This window comes from Mycteria americana, chromosome 3 (genome assembly GCF_035582795.1).
Source record: "Mycteria americana isolate JAX WOST 10 ecotype Jacksonville Zoo and Gardens chromosome 3, USCA_MyAme_1.0, whole genome shotgun sequence".
Lineage (NCBI taxonomy): Eukaryota > Metazoa > Chordata > Aves > Ciconiiformes > Ciconiidae > Mycteria > Mycteria americana.
In genome coordinates this window covers 123,447,815-123,465,134 of record NC_134367.1, presented here as the reverse complement: position 1 = coordinate 123,465,134, position 17,320 = coordinate 123,447,815, and the positions used below count along the sequence as shown (strand labels likewise).

The 17,320-nt window shown below is 39.2% G+C and overlaps 1 protein-coding gene across 3 annotated transcripts in view; it reads left to right on the top strand.

Annotated features, from left to right (window-relative positions):
* The first annotated feature begins 388 nt into the window (after positions 1-388).
* Positions 389-17,320, top strand: part of PPP3R1 (protein phosphatase 3 regulatory subunit B, alpha) — a 40,847-nt gene continuing 23,915 nt past the window's right edge. The window contains exon 1 of one of the 3 annotated variants that reach the window (XM_075496868.1): positions 389-628. Coding sequence is in view for 1 of the 3 variants with exons in the window: in XM_075496867.1 (XP_075352982.1) it covers positions 626-628 (3 nt within the window). In the remaining 2 variants the exon portion in view is untranslated. Of the gene's footprint in view, positions 629-13,247; positions 13,309-17,320 lie in introns of those variants that run through there. The other 2 variants (XM_075496867.1, XM_075496869.1) reach the window with 2 other exon arrangements.

Genomic DNA, 17,320 nt, shown 5'->3' with positions numbered 1-17,320 from the left:
CTGCCTAAGGACAACCAGGAGCTCTGACAGCCCCTGGAGCACCGGAGGGAACCTTTCCCTGGGCAGAGGCCTAAGGGAGCAAGCACAGACCCATCTTGTGGTTAACATTCAACACCCAAGGCCCTACAAAAGAGACCTCCTGACAGCAGAGCAACGCCTCAGCCGAAGCTCCCACATCCCAACCTTCACAAAGCCTTCTCCCTGCTCTTAGGGAACCCAGCAGAGCGCCCACAACTGCACCCGCCTACCTACACCCCCACATCGCCTCCCGCTCTCACCCCGCCGCCATTTTGTACTCCCCTCCTCTCCCTTCCCTCCCCCGCCTCGCTGGCTGACGTCACGGCCGCGCCCCGCCCCCTCGCGAGGGCGGTGCTCGGCGCGGCGGGTGCCCGGATGTGGGAGGCTCCGCCCCCGCTGCCGAGCGTTAGCGCCGCTCGCGCCCCCTCCCTCGCTCCCTGTGCGCCTTTGCGGGTCAGCCACAGCTACTGCCGCAGTGAGGGAAGCCGGAGCCGGCGGCAGCGGCGGGCCCGGGGCGCGGCGGCGGCGGCGATACCGAACACGCACAGTGAGGCCGGGGCTCGGTGGATTCAGCTGTGGGGGAGACGCCTGACGCCCACCCGCCGCCATGGTGAGGACCCTCCCTCGCTTCCCCTCCCTGCAGAGCCCCCCGGCTCCCGCCCCGCCGGAATATTCCAGACCGGGCCGCGGGGGTGGAGGGCGAGGCAATGGCCCTGCGGCCCGGCCCGACCGCCGCTCCGCCTCGCTGCTGCTGCCCTGCCTCTGACCCGTCTCCTCCGCCTCCCGCCCCCGAGCTGTCCACGTCCTCCCGCGGGCGAGCGCCTCGCTGGGCTTCCCCCTCCTTTCTCCCTCCCTCCCTCCCTCTCTCCGGGCCGCCGCTGTGGCCGCCCCGCGCCTCTCCCTGGGGGCAGGCACGTCTCCCCGCTTCCCCTCCGCCGCCCACGGCCGCCGCCTCGCCCCCGTGCGCCCCGCTGCCTCCCCGCCTACTCCCTTCGCCGCCTCCCCGCCCTGGCAGCGCTCATCGGGCTCGGTCCTTCTCTTTCTCCCCACCCCCCCCTCTCCCCCCCCCCGCCTCGCTCTCCGGCACCCCCTCACCTCACCCCCACCCCCAAACGCGTTACCCCGCTCCCCCTTTCCCTCAGTCTGGGGGTTCGCGCTCCCCGGCCTGCGCTTCATCTGTTTTCCAGATGTATCAGCGGCGGCCCTAAGCAAGCCCGGCATTTTGGTAGCGATGTCCTGTGGGGGGTTGTTTTGCAATCTCAGTGGGGTATCCCCCCCGCCCTTGGTGCAGCAGCGTTTTTCTGTTCATGTGCAGACCGGAAAGCTATAAAGCACGTAGCCCATGGCAGGGAGACAGGCTAGATAATGTATACTTTAATTGGTCCGGGTTTAGAAAGCTGATGCTTAAAGTATGATAGGCATGTGGGTTTTGAGACTGCAAGAAGAAGGTATGTGGTATGTCCAGGTGTGTGTGTATTTGAGTTGCTCTGTTTTTTAAATCATGGTGATTTAAATTCCCCTTTTGCTGCCGTAAAATTAACGCAGAGATACAGTATGGAGTCCTGTAGTATTTTACGTCGACACTAGGGGTGTCTCCTGCTTTTCACCGCTGCCAAGAAATCAACGCCCTTTTTTAATAAACATTTATTTTAGCCTAAATTATCCAGTACCCTGGCTGCAGGAAGACTCTGGCAATGTTTTGGTTTTACAGCTGGAGAAATACAAGTGGTTTAAACTTTTTTGTTCTTAACCCTTTAAGAGCAAGGGCAGCTGTTTATCACATTTCGTGTTAGACCTCACAGGGCCTGGGAGCCAAAAATGGGTTTCCTTTTGTTTTTAAGCAGGGGATTGCAGTCTTTCTTTTAAAAAATAAAGTTGTGACAGAAACTGATGTGCCATGCTCAGGCTGTCTTTGTGTGTACACTTTACTGTCTGTTAGATGTGCATTTGGAGAAATATTTTGAAATGTATAGAGCTTTGGTTTCAGTTGGGGACTAAACCAATGTGTTTACTGAATGCCTTCACGCAGTCTTAGAGTACATTAAGACTGTGAGAAAAGAAGGCTTGTGTTTGAGAACAAGGTATTAATGAAGTCCAGACTTAAAAAGTTATGATTAGAAATTATGCCATGGTTGCAATACTGCTAATTGCTGTTAATATATAGGTGATTGTCTTCCACACAACAGTTGTTCTCATACTGCTGTTAGTTGGGTCTTCTGTGAAAATTTTGTTCTGAAGGACTTGCCTGATGAGATATGCTAACATGCATAAAGGGAAAGAGAATGTTATTTAACCGTGATGCCCATGTGTGTTAGTGACCGCTAATGAACCTAACTTTCATGTATGATTAACTTTGATTATTTTTTTCCTCCATTCTGTTGTAACTAAAGCTGGCCTAGCTTCTTTTGATGGTATAATTGTGTTGATTGTTACTTCTTGAACGGAATTTGTGTATGATCAATTGCAATGTGTAAATGCAGATGTTGGGAAAAAAGGTATGCTGGATATTATCTTGACCTGTAAAGGTGTTTGCTCACATAACTCGCCTGGTGTTGTTACTGCTTTTCACTGTAGCTGTATCAGTATGCTGGTTCTGATAACACCTGATCTTAGGTGCCTCGTAGTCTGAAAACCAAGCTAAAACTAAACAGCTGATAAACATTAAAAAAATTCTTTTAAGTGGCTATCTTTTTACTGTCATTACCCTGTGGATGTTTTCACTGAAAGAGTTCACTTTTAATGAAGGAGCAGACCTTGTTTCAACCTTTATTAGAATAGAGCAATTCTTTTTCACAGTTTGGAGTAACATTTCCTTTGTGTTCTTACAGGACCAGAGAGCTGACAGTTATAGTGAAGAGAGAGGTGAACGTATTGTTGTGTTCATAGTAGGTAGCTTAAGATAAAACATAAACATCTAGTGAGTCAAAGAATGTAGTTCTGGATGTTTTGGTGTAGCCAGTTCTAAAATAATCCATCAGGCAGAGCATAAGATGATGAGTCCATTACATAATGCTAGAAGTAATGTTGATATGCTATTTCTGTCAGAGTTGACTTAGCAAGTTTTTCCTATGAGTAGTATTTTCTAAGAAAAGGTAAATAGCACAGATAGATGCTATTAAACAGTCTTGGGTTTGGATAGATAAATTCTGTTTTCTTGGGATGGTCTTCATTCTGGTTCATGTCCAGCTCTTGAGCTTTATAGTTGTAGGATGGAAGACACAGAATTCCACAGGAGTCACCCAAACCATGTTACATAGTGCACTTATCTTCTTAGCTAGACTCTATTCAGTTGTTTTGACTCACTTTACTTGAGTAGTTATGCTTCTGGTGCATTTTCTCCAGCTGAAGCTGATCTAACAGTGTTTCTAAATTGCTGAAGCCAAGAACCACCAAAACATTTTTTTGCAATAAAGGGGGAAAAAAAACCCCAAACCAGAAGACCATCTTGAATCATTGTTTACTATTTAGCAGGGAGGGTATTCAATGAGTTGGTTCTTAGCTGAATTTAAAAACCTAGTTATTCCATTACCAAATTGTAATTTCACTGCTATCATTACAAACATCTGAGTAGTCAGTTGAGTTCTGTAACAGGTGGCAGGAACTGAGAGGCACTTGCATGGTCTGTCTTATGTCTTACAGCCTACTGGTGGCCTTCTGCCACAGGTGGAATAACTGGTCTAGGATTCAAACTGTGAAGCTCATGTGTAGGTCTTAAGAAGTATTTGGTAGGTCTATTTAAGCCAGTTTGTTTAATAAAAGATTTTATATTGGAAGTAGTTTTCAGAGGCATAGTTTAGAGGCCAGTTTGAATATGCAAGTTTACTTTGTGATCTACAAAGACAGACAGATCCTGTTGATGGAGGAGGAAAGAGACTTTTAAAAATAATTATATTTTTTCACTATTTCTGTGGTAGAAGTAGGATTCTGTCTTTATATGGTTAAACCATTAATTTAACAATAGGGAGGAATGAAAATTGAGTAGTTTAAGGGAAAATGGTTTGTGGTGGGCATACCTCAGAAACTTCAGAATATTAATCTTCTAAGGCACTAAAAGGAAAGCTTTAAGGGAGTGAGATTAATAACATCTAAATTGGGTTCTTTATTCATATCTTAAAGGAGATGGGACTATCTTCTGTTGATCAGTGCCAGAAAAGGAGGCTTCAGTAATTCTGGTATTGCTGGGGAAACAAATGAGGCAGAAATGCATGTTTTGGTGCCAAACCATTTCTTGGTCTGCTGCTGCCTTCTCATTTCCCTCATTTTTGTATGTCACAAAGACATACAAAAAGTTGTTAAGGTGTAGCCAGGCTACTATAAGAAAATTATTTATCAGTTTTGATTGACATAATATGTATGTCAGAAGAAGAAATTACTCTAGCAATGAAGATCTTACAGCTTTCTTGCAGCTGAGTGTTGAATCAGTGCTTACCTTGCAGTGTTGCAGAAGGAATAGCTTTTTTTAATTGCAGGTATGCTTAACAGTGTTCTCCTACTGTAATTCATAAATTACACTTGCATAAGATTTTTCAACATTGCTTTGATTTCCCTGCTAGTAAAAGAATTCTTTTGCTTTCCCTCCCCTTTTTTACTGCCTGTGTTTAGCTGAGTTTTGTTAAAGAAAATTGTATGCTCTCCTAAAATGTTGTAAGTCTGAATGGTAGTTGAGCATGAAGCTATTAAGACTATGGTTTAGTTATATGAAATGGTGACCAAAAATTGTGTTCATAGGAAAAACTTTTTTGTAATTTGAGCTAATATGTGACCTCTTGAAAGCAATTTGCTCTTGATTTCCTTGCCCCTCCTCTTTCCTCCCAAGCCTGTTCTCCCTGCTCTGGGTAGTATCATTTGTGACTTTCTAATCGGGAGAAAAATTACACTGCATTATTCTTTGTTGATTAGCAGCCAATTCATTTAGTGACATATTTCCCTATTTTACATCCTTTCCTTCTTCTGGCCTGTATGTTTTTCTCTTTTCCTAAGCTTGTTTATTCCTGTGTGTTCCCTACAGAAGGACCACAGGGGCAAAGGGGACTGGCTGTTCCCATGCTTCCTACATGCTAGTTCTTTGCCAGAATCATCAGCAGAAATAGGGAAGGTGGTACTGTGTGGTGTCCTTGTCACAATCAAACTCCTCTGCTTCTGGAGGAGCGAGCACTGCAAGGATGGGGGAGTAAAGATTGAAGTGATGGGGAAGGAATGATGAGAGGCATGGATCTACATCAAAAGAGAGGAGTGAAAAGTGCTTATGCTTAAAGGTCATGCAGTTGGAACCTTCTGAGCACAATATTGTAAGAAAATAAGTATCTTGTTTTACTTGCATGCCCCTGTTAATTAAAACAGAAAAAAAGTTGAAACTCCTGGAAACCGCAAGAATTTTATTGGCTGACTTGATTATATAAATTACTTAAACTTTCCCAAAGACCATAAGAGTTTATCTTGCTGTGCTCTCGTGAAGCTGGTAAATATTGTCCTTGTTCTACAAATGAAAAAGTTTGAGGTCATGGCAGGGTAATAGCTTAGGCCCTTTTTATTGTTTAGAAGTTAACATTAGTATGTGATGTCGGAAATGGAGAATGTGTTTGCAGCTCTGAAAATAAATAAGAAGTCTAAATCAAATTAAGTGTAACAGATTTTGAGGTCTTGGGGCTGATCAGTTATTGGAGTTAGAATGCAGCCACTAGAAAACGTGTTGTACAGTGTCCATTTGGCTTAAGGCATGTGATGCTGTGCAGTGGTTGAAAGCTTGGTCATACACTATCTTCTTTCAACATCTTTGTAGCATTGTGTTAGCCTCTTAAAGTGACTTCTTTTAGAGATTAGACCTGGAAATGGGCCTTTTATATCCCATAAAAGCTATTCAGTTTCTTAGATGTCACTGGCCTAAAGTAATCTTGACACTGGCAGTTTGAGAAAGATCTGCTACAAAGATTGCCTTAATGTGCTGAATGAAGTGGGACAAACTTGGATATGGATCAACATCTTTTAATCTGGAATAGGCAGATCTTTCAGTATACTCATTTAAGTATTTTGGGAGTATTTTCACTGCTGTTTCCCTGGATCAGTGATCAGGGAGTTTAAATGACTTGAAATTAATGATTTTGTAATGATTTAAGTACAAGACTAGAAGCAATATATTCTGCTTGACGGATGATGTAGCTAGATTATTTTGGTCACCATTTGAAATACTATATTTCCTTAGTAATATTGAATATCAACATAAGTTTAACCAGGGTTAAACTTAAACTATGGCTGATCTTCCTATTCAGGTCTGTTCTGTATAATTTGAATGCAAAAGTCTGTGGAGAGGTGTGGTTTTTTTTTTTTTTTTTAAAGTTTCAGGTGTGTCTAAGAATAAAACCCACATCTTCCAAGTGAAGTAATTTTTGGAGTGACAGTTCTTTTAAATAGGAAAATTGAATCTTGACATTTTATGTAGCTTTCTAAATCTGTAAGTTGAAAATTTTAATTTGGTGACTATACTTTATTAGGCCTCTTCCGCATGCAGAAAGGCCATTAAAGGGGTTTATATGTTGCTTTTAGATTGTACCTAGCACAGCCACAAGCACATTGTTACTATAACTGCTTGCAAAAACTGCGTAGATAGTGCAAAACAAGCTGGAGACTATATCTGACTTGCTTGTAACTTGACAGTGGGTTGGCCCTGCTATTGATACTGTGTTCCACAAATAAGGAAGAATCCCTAGTGATGTAAATAATAGTCTTTAACTGTGTTAAAGTTGTCTCAGAAACTCTTTAAATGCTTTGGATTAAAGGACAGCATTGCTCATGAACTGCCAATAAAAATCTTGGCTTCCAAGCTGTAAACAAGTTGTGCCAGTTAATACACTCAGGTGAATATTTGTGAAGTTTGTGTTGATGGATGTTTTTAAGCAAACTGTTAAGGCAAAGAACCGGAACTCCCCCAGTAAGCTGATACTGTGCCTATTTTAAAAAGCTTATGCAGTCAGCTTGAAGTTCACAAACACTTTATATCATTGTCTAATTTAGGTAAAGTAGGACTTAAAAAATGTAGCAAGACATTTGTTAAAGAACTTCAGTCAGAATTTGGGAGGGGCAGGAGAGGGAGGGATGGGGTAACAGATAGGAAGCCAGGGTTAATATGTTTCTGGGAAGAAACCCAGTTACTGGAAAAGTGAATTCAGCTGTGATTCTCACAAGAATATAATCTTAGGATCATCTTTAAATGCTGTGGAACTTCTTTTCTTCCTCTGGTATATTTGTGACAAATATGGAGGCTTTTTACCCTTTATTTTAAGCAGCTGGAAACTTTGAGAAGGAAGAGCTCAGCTAGAGCACCTCTCTCTTTTTCTACCCCCTCTCTCTTGTCACCCTGTGAATAGCTCCTCTGTGTACATTTATCAGGTGGTTTTGTTTTTGGGGTTTTTTTTGTAATAGGTAGTAAAAGACAAAACAACTGTTTCACTGCTGACTGCATAGGTTCTGAATAGCATCACTGAAATTGGAAGAAGTCACTTGAAATTCCTTCTGCTCAATGGTACTATGGCTAGCTCTATTTGATACTGTAAGAAATAGTTATTTTTTTTAATTTCAGACAGTGCATTGAAAAAATCAGATTAGTGACAAATATAATTTATAAAATATGAAAGGTTAATAAGTTTGAATCCTGTGTAGTCTTGAATGTTAGAGTACAACTCTAGTGTTGGTGCAGCTGAGTTTGCCAGAGTTCAATTCTGAAAAATTCTCTTTTGAGAGGCCTTGAAAAAATGAACAGTGAGCTAGAAGGTGGCCAAATTCCCTTTCTTGGTGAGAAAACAAAAAGTCATGTGAGTAAAAGAGACTAAAATTGAGGGGAAGTAGAAAATGGTGGTTTAAGATTTAAGCATTGTATGTAATGATGTAGTAGTACTGTAATGCTCTATAGTGGGGGGCAGAGCAGCTAAAGATTCCAGAAAAATTGGGAAGAATTGGTTTGAGTGAGAGAGTGGGTGATTTTTAGCAATAGTTTTATCTTGGCCACTTTCTCAGAGGTATTGCTTAGCATCTGTGTAGTGTCATAAAGGTCCTGTGAAGTCACTCTGTATTACCCAGCATCTCACAAAGAACAGTTAAAACACTTATTTTAAAGTTAGAAGTGTTCTTTGATTTGCAGTTCATATTAGACTGGTGTACAAATGTATACATCTTACATGCTGCCTTTAAGGTTTGCAAGCAGTAAATTTTTGGAAGTATAGCCTATGAAAAGATAAGATGGGAAGTAGCAGAAAGATGATAGCCTGTGGTTCTGTGGGCAGATTGTGTATATCTGCGCAGTTGTGTCAGTCTTTGGGGTATGGATGCAGTTACAGGTACTGCTCCTTGGACTAGGATGACTAGATTCTTGATTGTTGAGCCTCCAGAGCAACTGGTAATTATTACTGGAAGTCACTGGGGCTCTGCAGGGGTGCATCTACTTTGACTTACTTTGGGACCTGTGGACCCTGTAAACAGCAGTAATTTTTCTAATGCTGCTTTGTGTGTAATTTTATGCTTGCTTTTATGTACATTTACAACTTACAAAAATTTACAGCTCTTCAGGACAGCTGTTTTTAATTGTATTGCTAGTTATAGCAATTAATAAGCTTTGATTTCTGACAGGATGAGGGAATCTCCTTTAGCAAGTGCTGTGAATCTTTATCAAATAATGCTAACATTTATAAGCGAGATTTTGGATAATTCTTCAAACATTTGATATATGATTTGTTTATAAGCTACTGAAACTGGGTTGGAATTCTAATTTAATCTTTTGAGTACCCTTTTATTAGCTTGTAGCAAAAGTGCTAGATGTCTCTATTTGATACTGAATGTTAAATATTTGCATTCCTGTACATAAATATAAGAAACAAGTAAGTTCCTGCCCTGAAGAACTTAACCTAAAATATCCTATCTTTTTAATTGCATTTGAATATTACTTCATATAATCAACTCCTGAATGGACAACACCTCTGCACTATGATTAAAAAAAAATCAATGTTTTCTCCATGACACAGGTTGTATAAAGAAAACTGTTTCAAGATTTTGGAATATTCCATAGCAGTGAAAACCTTAATTGAAAGGAGTGTGGTGTTTTACTGTGTTTCATTTTGCTTTGCTTTGATCGGGAAGTCTGTGATAATGATAACTTGAAAACTTCGGAAATTTGCAGTGCATCTTTTTCAGAAAATAAATTCCTAATTTGCTGGAAATTCTAGAGTGCTGGAAATTCTAAGTATTCACTTAGAATGGACGCTGGTAATGCCTGGAAGACCTGTCCAATGTTTTGTAAAATTCTTGATATTTTAGTTACGAGGGTTTTGATCCCTCTGTATTGGATCACAGTGTTGGTAGGGCCTGTTTTCAAACCATATGACTCATCTTTATTCTTTACTGAATTCCTCATGAGTCCTTGAGTGGCATAAACTAAACCAGAGCTTGTTAAAATGTCTCAATTTAATAGCTGGCAGCTGTAAGTTCTGATGAAGTTATTTTTCTTTTGAAAAAAAAAATAAAAATCTAGGTATTAAGGTTAGTGTTAACTATGAGAGACGGTTAAGAATACTGGAATGCAATCTCTATTTTGCAGATTCTGTATTTATGCAACAGTTCCCCTCAGCATAGTCTGCTTCTTCCTTTGATTTGCACATCTTGCCCAGTTCTGCATCTTTGTCTCCTTGATTGTTTTCTGTTCTTGTCAGTTTGTGAAATCAAATCCCATTTTTGAACTATCTTTTCTGTTTTCAGATACATGTCCTTTACGCAATTCTTTGCGATGTTCTTCAGCCTCTTTTGTGATAGATGCTGAATGACATTTTATTAATTTTCTACTTTCCTTTGTGATCTCTTTTGCTGTACTGTTTCTATTTTCTCTTTTCATGTTGGCCAGCCATAGGACACTTATCTCCCTTTTTTCAAACTCAGAGTTCCCTTTTTCTCACTAAGTGGTATTAAACTCTTTAGAAGTTTCTTAAATGGGAAGAAGAGCTGGTGACAGCATCTATTTATTAATGCAGCCTGTTTCTGTGCTCTTGTACCATTTCATTAAGTACTGTACACTGACCTGTGTGTCTTTCCTGAAACTTTAAGTCTTTGTTGGCATAGTCGATGTGAATTGGCGATATTCTCTGAATTGGCACTTAAAATTCCCAGCTCAAGGATATTTGACTCTTTTAAACTGTTAGTAGACTGTTGTATGCTGTAGAGGTGCATCAGCTTTCTTTTCCCTCCAGGTCTTCTCAGATCCATTTAAAAATACCTGTGCAACTGTTCCTAAAGCCTTAGCCTTTGCAGTTAACTTCTTACTGAATACACTGTTAAAATCTAAAAACTTAGGATAATCAGTTGGTAGAGAAAGATGTGCTAGTCACGTTGTTCTTGAGCATTTCCAACCTGTTTCTGTGAACAGGGAATTATATTCAACTGTAGCATAGTCTTCTACACTAAGTAGTATAATGCTGTTACATGATGCAGTATAATCTGTTATCTTCATTTCTAGAAATTATCTTTGCTGTTTTCTTTCCCCTCTACAAATACGACTTGCAGCAATATAGTAAACCCCCTGAAAAAATGAGGCCTTTTAAACTTTTTTTATAACTGATACCAATCTCCTAGTCTTCGCTTGCACAAGTCGGTGAACAGTTGTGGCGAGGGAACTTTACCAGATATGTTGGGAACAAATACATTCATTTGTATGTTTGTCGGTTGCTGTCAGAGGATAACATGCTCTGTTTCATTTCCAGCTATGTTCTCATCTTTCATATTTGCCTCAGCCTGATATATATGTGAGATATATCTGATCAGTCACAAGCAGGCCTGTAGCCGTTTCTTGCAGAAGTTAGGGAGGAGGTTTGTTTTCTCTACTGGGGGTTCTGTGAATACTGTAGCTCTTTCTCTGCTTTTGGAAAACCCTCTGCAAAGAGAGGTATTACTACTCCTTTTTAACGGTCATAGTGTTGCTGAGGAGGAATAGTGTGAAACTGATCTAATGATTACCAGTTTTCTTCCTGCTTGTAGAGTTAAGGCTTGCAGCGTTATATCTGATCTTCTTGGTACAAGCAAAATCAGGAAGTTCAGAAACTTCAGAAGACTGAGCCACCCTTAGTTTTACTCACTTTTTTGGAGTGTTACAAATCATATTTTTAAGAGGTAGAGTTTTTGATTCTACAGATGTTGATAACACTTGCCTTTAGCTTTTTGAAAATTACTCCAAAAATAACTTTAAATTTGCAAGCGTGCTAACAAGTACTATACCTTTAAGTGACAGTAATTTCCACAACATACTAAAGCATGTTTAAAAAAAACAATGCAGAGAAAAGAAAGCCTACCTTTCATACCCCTCATCAATCCAGTGGCAAGAGTGCTTGACTGGAAGCATTACAGAGAATATAACTATTTTTTTGTCTGTTTCTGTTAATTTTGGAGGGAGGTATTGAAATACCAATTAACTTGGCAGAGTTTTTACTGGGATTCTTCTAGAAAGCTGTTTGCTGAAGCACCCTAGTTCTTTTTGGTTTTATAGTACCTGGAAGTGCTGAGAATTAAATTGGTGTAATTGAAAGCAGCCTCAGTAGAGTATATCTTTATATAGCAAATTATATTTCAATATGGCTTTAGGTCAAGTTAATATCTTCTTGTAAAGTAACTGTCTGTTTCTATATAGGTCAGCCAGTGATTAATTCTCAGTTTTGCTGGACAATTGTTTTACTGCTTTGTGTCGGAGTGCAAGTTTTGAACATTGTCTGTTTTCTGGGAAGGTACTTTGGACAAAAACTGTTTTATCTCCAAATAGTTGTGGAGAAAGGGAGAAGCTGAAAGAGCTTTAATTGCCTAGTAAATATTTTACCTGTAGAATGGGTGTTTTGACTCTAGTTTTGTGTTTTCTTCATTTGACAGGCTATAATATGCTAAATAATAGCTTAAGTATAATCTGTTAATTACTAGTGACAACTGTGTGATTTTGTTCATAGTCCTTCCAGGTTCTCTGTGATGCTTGCATACTTTGGCTTAATGTTGAGAATGAAGTTTTATTTCTTTTGTACTATGTGTTACTTTATTTTTCCAAATCTGAAGAAGTTGTTCTTTCACACAAGTGTGTACACAGTTTGCTGTTTGCAGTTGCTTGAATTTTCTATGTTCATATTCACCAGTGAAGGGAAAACATTCCTTTTTATTAATCAAATAATTAAATCAGAGAAGATTATAAATGGCTGATAGACAATTTATATCCATTGCTGTTCCTAAGAACAAGATGAACATGATATGCTTCGGGTTTTGTTTCTCTTTAGTATCTCCTCAAGTGTAAGACGTCTTTGATTTTGAAGGAATTTGTGGTCTATTTGACACCCTACTTGTCATTTCTTTGTTATTAAGACGTTGACCCTTAACTCTGATAATCCCATGACACCTTAGTTACTTGTTCTAATCTTCAGTTACGTTATATGCTTTCTCCCATACTGTTTATTATATGCTTTTGCACTATATACTTACAAACAAAATTGCTGCCTTTGAAATACTCTCTAAAACTCTTCAACTCCACTTTTGTTATGCACAAAGATTTATGTTTGGGGTTTTTTTTAATTTGTCATTGATATGTCTGTTGCCTTGCAGTCTTCTCTGTATCTTCTACCTTGTTTTGTACTTGGATTACAAATTTTCTGGTTGGACAGCATGGTCTTGTTTTCGTTTTCACTAGCATGGTCTTTGTCAATGTGACAGCACAGTCATGGAGTGGATTGGTTGGGAAATGTTATTGCAGTTACCTTTAAAGTTGGGAAAGAAGGCTGCTGTGGTCTCTTTAGCTAAGGAAACTGAATAAACTGCAGTGAAGAGGTTTGTGTCGTAAACCTGGTAAGAGGCTTTGTAGGTGAAACCAGTATGTTAACATAAGTGGAACAAATAAATTAGTGTCTTGCAAATATTTTTGTGACTTCTCCAGAAGCAATGGAGGACCAACCTGTCTCGCCCCAAAGACTTTCTAATGTGACCTCTTAATTGCGTCAAAACTTACTTTGATTTAGTGGTGACAGAACTTTATTGTTCTCTTACTGAAGGTTGATTTGCTTCAGAATCTTTCTGGGGAACTCCTTTCCTTGGCTTTTGAAGAGTTCATTATTCATTTATGCACTTAAAATTACAGGGTTCTGAGAACTTTTAAGAGTGATGCAAGCTTTAGAAATGCCAGCTCTGTAGTGATTGCGTAAGTAGACTGGGTTGTTGCCTCTAAAGAGTAGTAGCTGGGAACTGCCAAAAGTGAAATGGTCTAATAGCACTCACGGAATTGTACCTTAGCTCATAAAGGTAACACTTTTGTTCCTGTGACTCTTTCAAGTTCTGTTTGCAGATTGCAGTGCTTATGCAAGTTTTTGCAATGAGACATCTTATTATTTTGTATGAGTGTTTGGTTTCCTGTACATACGAGGTTTTGCTGTTCTTCAGATAAGGGAATTTATTTGTTAGTTTTCTAAATGCGGCACAATCTTTTCTCTGCCTCACCTTGTTTTAAAAACAGCACTATGTTTTTCTCTAGCACTGTTAATTATCTCTACCTGACATTGCAAACTCTGTCAGTGAGGTCATTAGAGAGCAGAAAACTTTAGTATTCACACATTACAGGTACAATAATGGAATTATGTTAAGTTTAAAGCAATCCAGTTATCCTTTAAGTTTTTATTATGTCTGTATCAGACTTGTGTAAGATAACTTCTGGGGATAGATACATCTAGTGAATGATAATATCAGTGCTAACTGTATGCTTTGACTTGGTGGCTCCTTTTCTCCTCCAGATTCAGGAAAAGGACTTTGCAGTAAAACTGTTTTCCATCTACAGTCATGCTTTCTTAAACAGTTTTACAAAGTGTTTTCTTTAGTGTTTCTACTGGGTTCTTATGTCTCATTCTGTCTTAGGTGACAGTTTTTTTTCTTGAAGACACTTTTAGTTTATCTGCAGATGAGTAAATACAGTGTTGTCTGTATGTATAGATATGTGATTAAACCAAGTACTTCATTGTACCTTCAAGGTCATGCAAGTTTAGATTTTTGTGGAATTGGAACAAAGTTCATGTAGGAAAAACTATGGCATTTATGTGTATGGATATAAATAATATAATCCCTGCTATAACTGGACAGACTTTACAGATTGCTTTTTGGTCCTGAACACTTCAAATTCAAAACATTAAAATTTGAAATGAATGTTTTTATTCTATTTGACTAGATATATGCTTTATTTTTATATTTTCTTTAATATTAATAAAGCAAAAGGGCATATTAAAGATAAAGGCTGACCCTCTTGTAATTATGCTCTTGATTCCTTTAGTTTTCCTGTCTGGTAGGGGCTTTGGCAACAGTAGCTATTTCTAATTTCAGGTTCGCTTCTTGCTTCATTGGTTTAGGGCTTCCCTGTGATATCCTAGAATAGCTACTTGACTGTGATGGCCTTAAGCCATTAATATCTCATTTTGGAGGAGACCCGTGGACAGTGGAGGATTTAAATAAAGCATAGCAGAAGTGACTGGCCAACTGCCAGCCAGAGGACAAGTGGCTTCCCTTAAAATGACTGACAGAGCTTGAGCAGAGCCATGACTGGATTAGATGGTGACTAAGGAGTAAACTGCAGGCTTTTCCTAAGACTTGTTCAGTCTTTCTTGCCTCCTGCATCAGGAGGGGGGATGTGGTAGAACCTGATGGACATCTGAGAGGGAAGAATCTTCTAAAGAATCATCACTTCTTTTGTTATGAACAAATTGAATAAATGTATCCAAAATAAGGTTTTTGTAGTAAGACTTTTTCTTTTGTAAATGTGGTAGAGGGAATCGTAACACTTATTCTGCATACTTGCAAAGAACAACAATGCCAGAATGCTGTAACAGCTTTAGCCTGACCTGATCTCTACTGTAATCCCAAATCCGGCAATCCCCTTTGCCTTGGTTCATTATCTCTGATGTCTGCAATTTAAATACCATGTTCAATAATTAGGTATTAATCTTTTTTTTAGTTCCTTCAGTACTGAAGGTCACAGAGTATTTTCTTTACAGGCAGGATTAACAAATTTAGGCTACTTTGGGGATAACACATTTAAAACCTGAAATCTTCTCCTTCCAAAGGTAAGTTAAAACAAACTGTGGTGGTTTTTTTTTTTTCTCCAGCAGTGCCCTTTTTTGACTACAAAATGCTTGTAGCCTTCCTTAATGTTTGCTGTTGATTAGCATTCAGGTGAGATACTGAGTTAGAATATTAACAGCAGCTCTAAGACCTGTCCCTTGTACCTTTGTAGTTTCACCTTTGAGTTAAGACCATACATAAAAACTGAGCACTGATACAAGTTCAGTGGTTTATCAGAATTATAGTAAACCTTCCAAGAAGCGTAACTGAAAGTGTTGGGCAAAAAGTTACAATTGCTTTAAGGGATGATGATTACACTCATCGGCAGGTATAGGGGAGAGCACAGTTTATGCTGTAGTCCCGGAATGGAGACTGTAACCAAAGATGAAAGTGGAATGGAAGAGTATGTTGGCAGGCTTATGTCATTGGTCTTAAACAGCTAGGTGGAATTGTAACAGAGATGCTGAAGATTTGTGGATGTATCGTGGTGGGTAGTTGTATCCGCTTGAAAATTGTGGCTGCCAGATAATGGAAAATGCCTCCACCTCCTCAGAGGAAGCCATAAATTGATAGGACAACAACATGTTAAGTAAATATAACTGTAAGATTTTTTTTTTTTTTTTTTAAATCCCAAATGAAACTCCTCCATTTTCTCTAGCTCTTTTAGATATTTTTTTTTTTAAGAGAAAAGATTTAGACCTTCTAAAGCATTTGACACTTCAGTTATTACATTATCTGGGCCATTAAAAACATGCTTCTCAGGTCTTTTTCAACTCTTGTAGAATCAACATTTGGATAATATTTGTGTACGTGAATAAAAGGTAGAGGAGAACACATTAGCAATCCCTTGGCAAATTTAGAGTTGAAAAATGTGCACATTTTTGCATTATGGTGCAAGAATTGGATGATAGCAATTTTCAGTTTCCCTCTGTTTATTGGACACGTTTGGTTTAGTGTCTTCAACATGAGGAGCTTCAAGTATTGGATTGTAGCTGAGTCAGTGAAGTTAAAAATCATTAGAGAAATTCCTAAATAAAATAAACTCTGGTACTAGAATAAATGGCCTTCCTGCAACTTTCTTTTCCTCGTGCTTTATGGGTTTTCTCAATGACCAACAGTCATAGCTGGGAAAGCAAATGTGTCCCCAAACCGCTTGGAATAACTTAAAAGCAAGTTCAAGTGTGGGTTCTTTTTTTAATAGTTAGGATGCATCCTAAAACTTGGTGGGTGTTGAATCCATTCCTCATCTCTGTATACCTAGAGAACTCTTACTTTTAACAGCTCATAGGAAGTACTAAATAAATACCAAGATTTAAGGTCAATACATAAATTTCATAGTTTGCTTCTGTAGATCTATCTTGTGTTCGAAGGTCCAGAGGAAAATACTGTAATGCATTACTGTAATATGCACCTTATTTCTGGTTGACTGAAGAATTAAAGGAACAAATGGTGGATACTCTTCCATAACAATACCATTTATTCTTTTGCTAATGTAACATTGCAAGATTTATTTGGTAAAGAACATGTTCTGTGTTCTTCATGACCCCTGCCATTCTGTGAATTCAATATATGATGGCAATTCTAGCTGTTGGAGTACTGTTAATAATAAAAATTATCGATCTTAATGGGAAGTTTTACTTGAAGAAGAGCAGGAGAGCACAACTCTTAAGTACCAACTGAATGCCTGAGTCCTTTATTGTCCCACTTGTGGTCTGTGCTACTTACCTGTTACCATTACTGCTGCTTCTATGTTTTTCTTCCTTGCCTTTTCTTTCCTTTTTTTCTGTAATCCCTTGCTTTCCTGGATACCATGTAAGAATTCCTTGCTCATTTGTAACCTGTTTAATTCCTTCTGTTGCGCATGTGGACAGCTGAATGTTCGCACCAAAGGGTAATGAGGTGCCCAGATTTGACAGTCCAAATACCAGAAGGGACATGCGATGGTTTCCAACTTCCAGGTACTATGTTGGACTTTTGGACAGACAGGATCATGGCTATGAAATATGTGGTGGGACTCTTGCACAGCTTTGGTTACAAAAATGACTGGGGCATAAGCAGAGCTGAGGTTGTGAAAATTGTGTAATTGTGAAGGTTCAGTAGATTGTCGTCTTGGTTGGATTCAGCTTGGACGTCTTGCATCTTAAATTGCTGTCATACTATTTTAGCATTAGGATTAGAAGGGCAAGGAATTAGGCTGCCCCTCAGAAGAGTG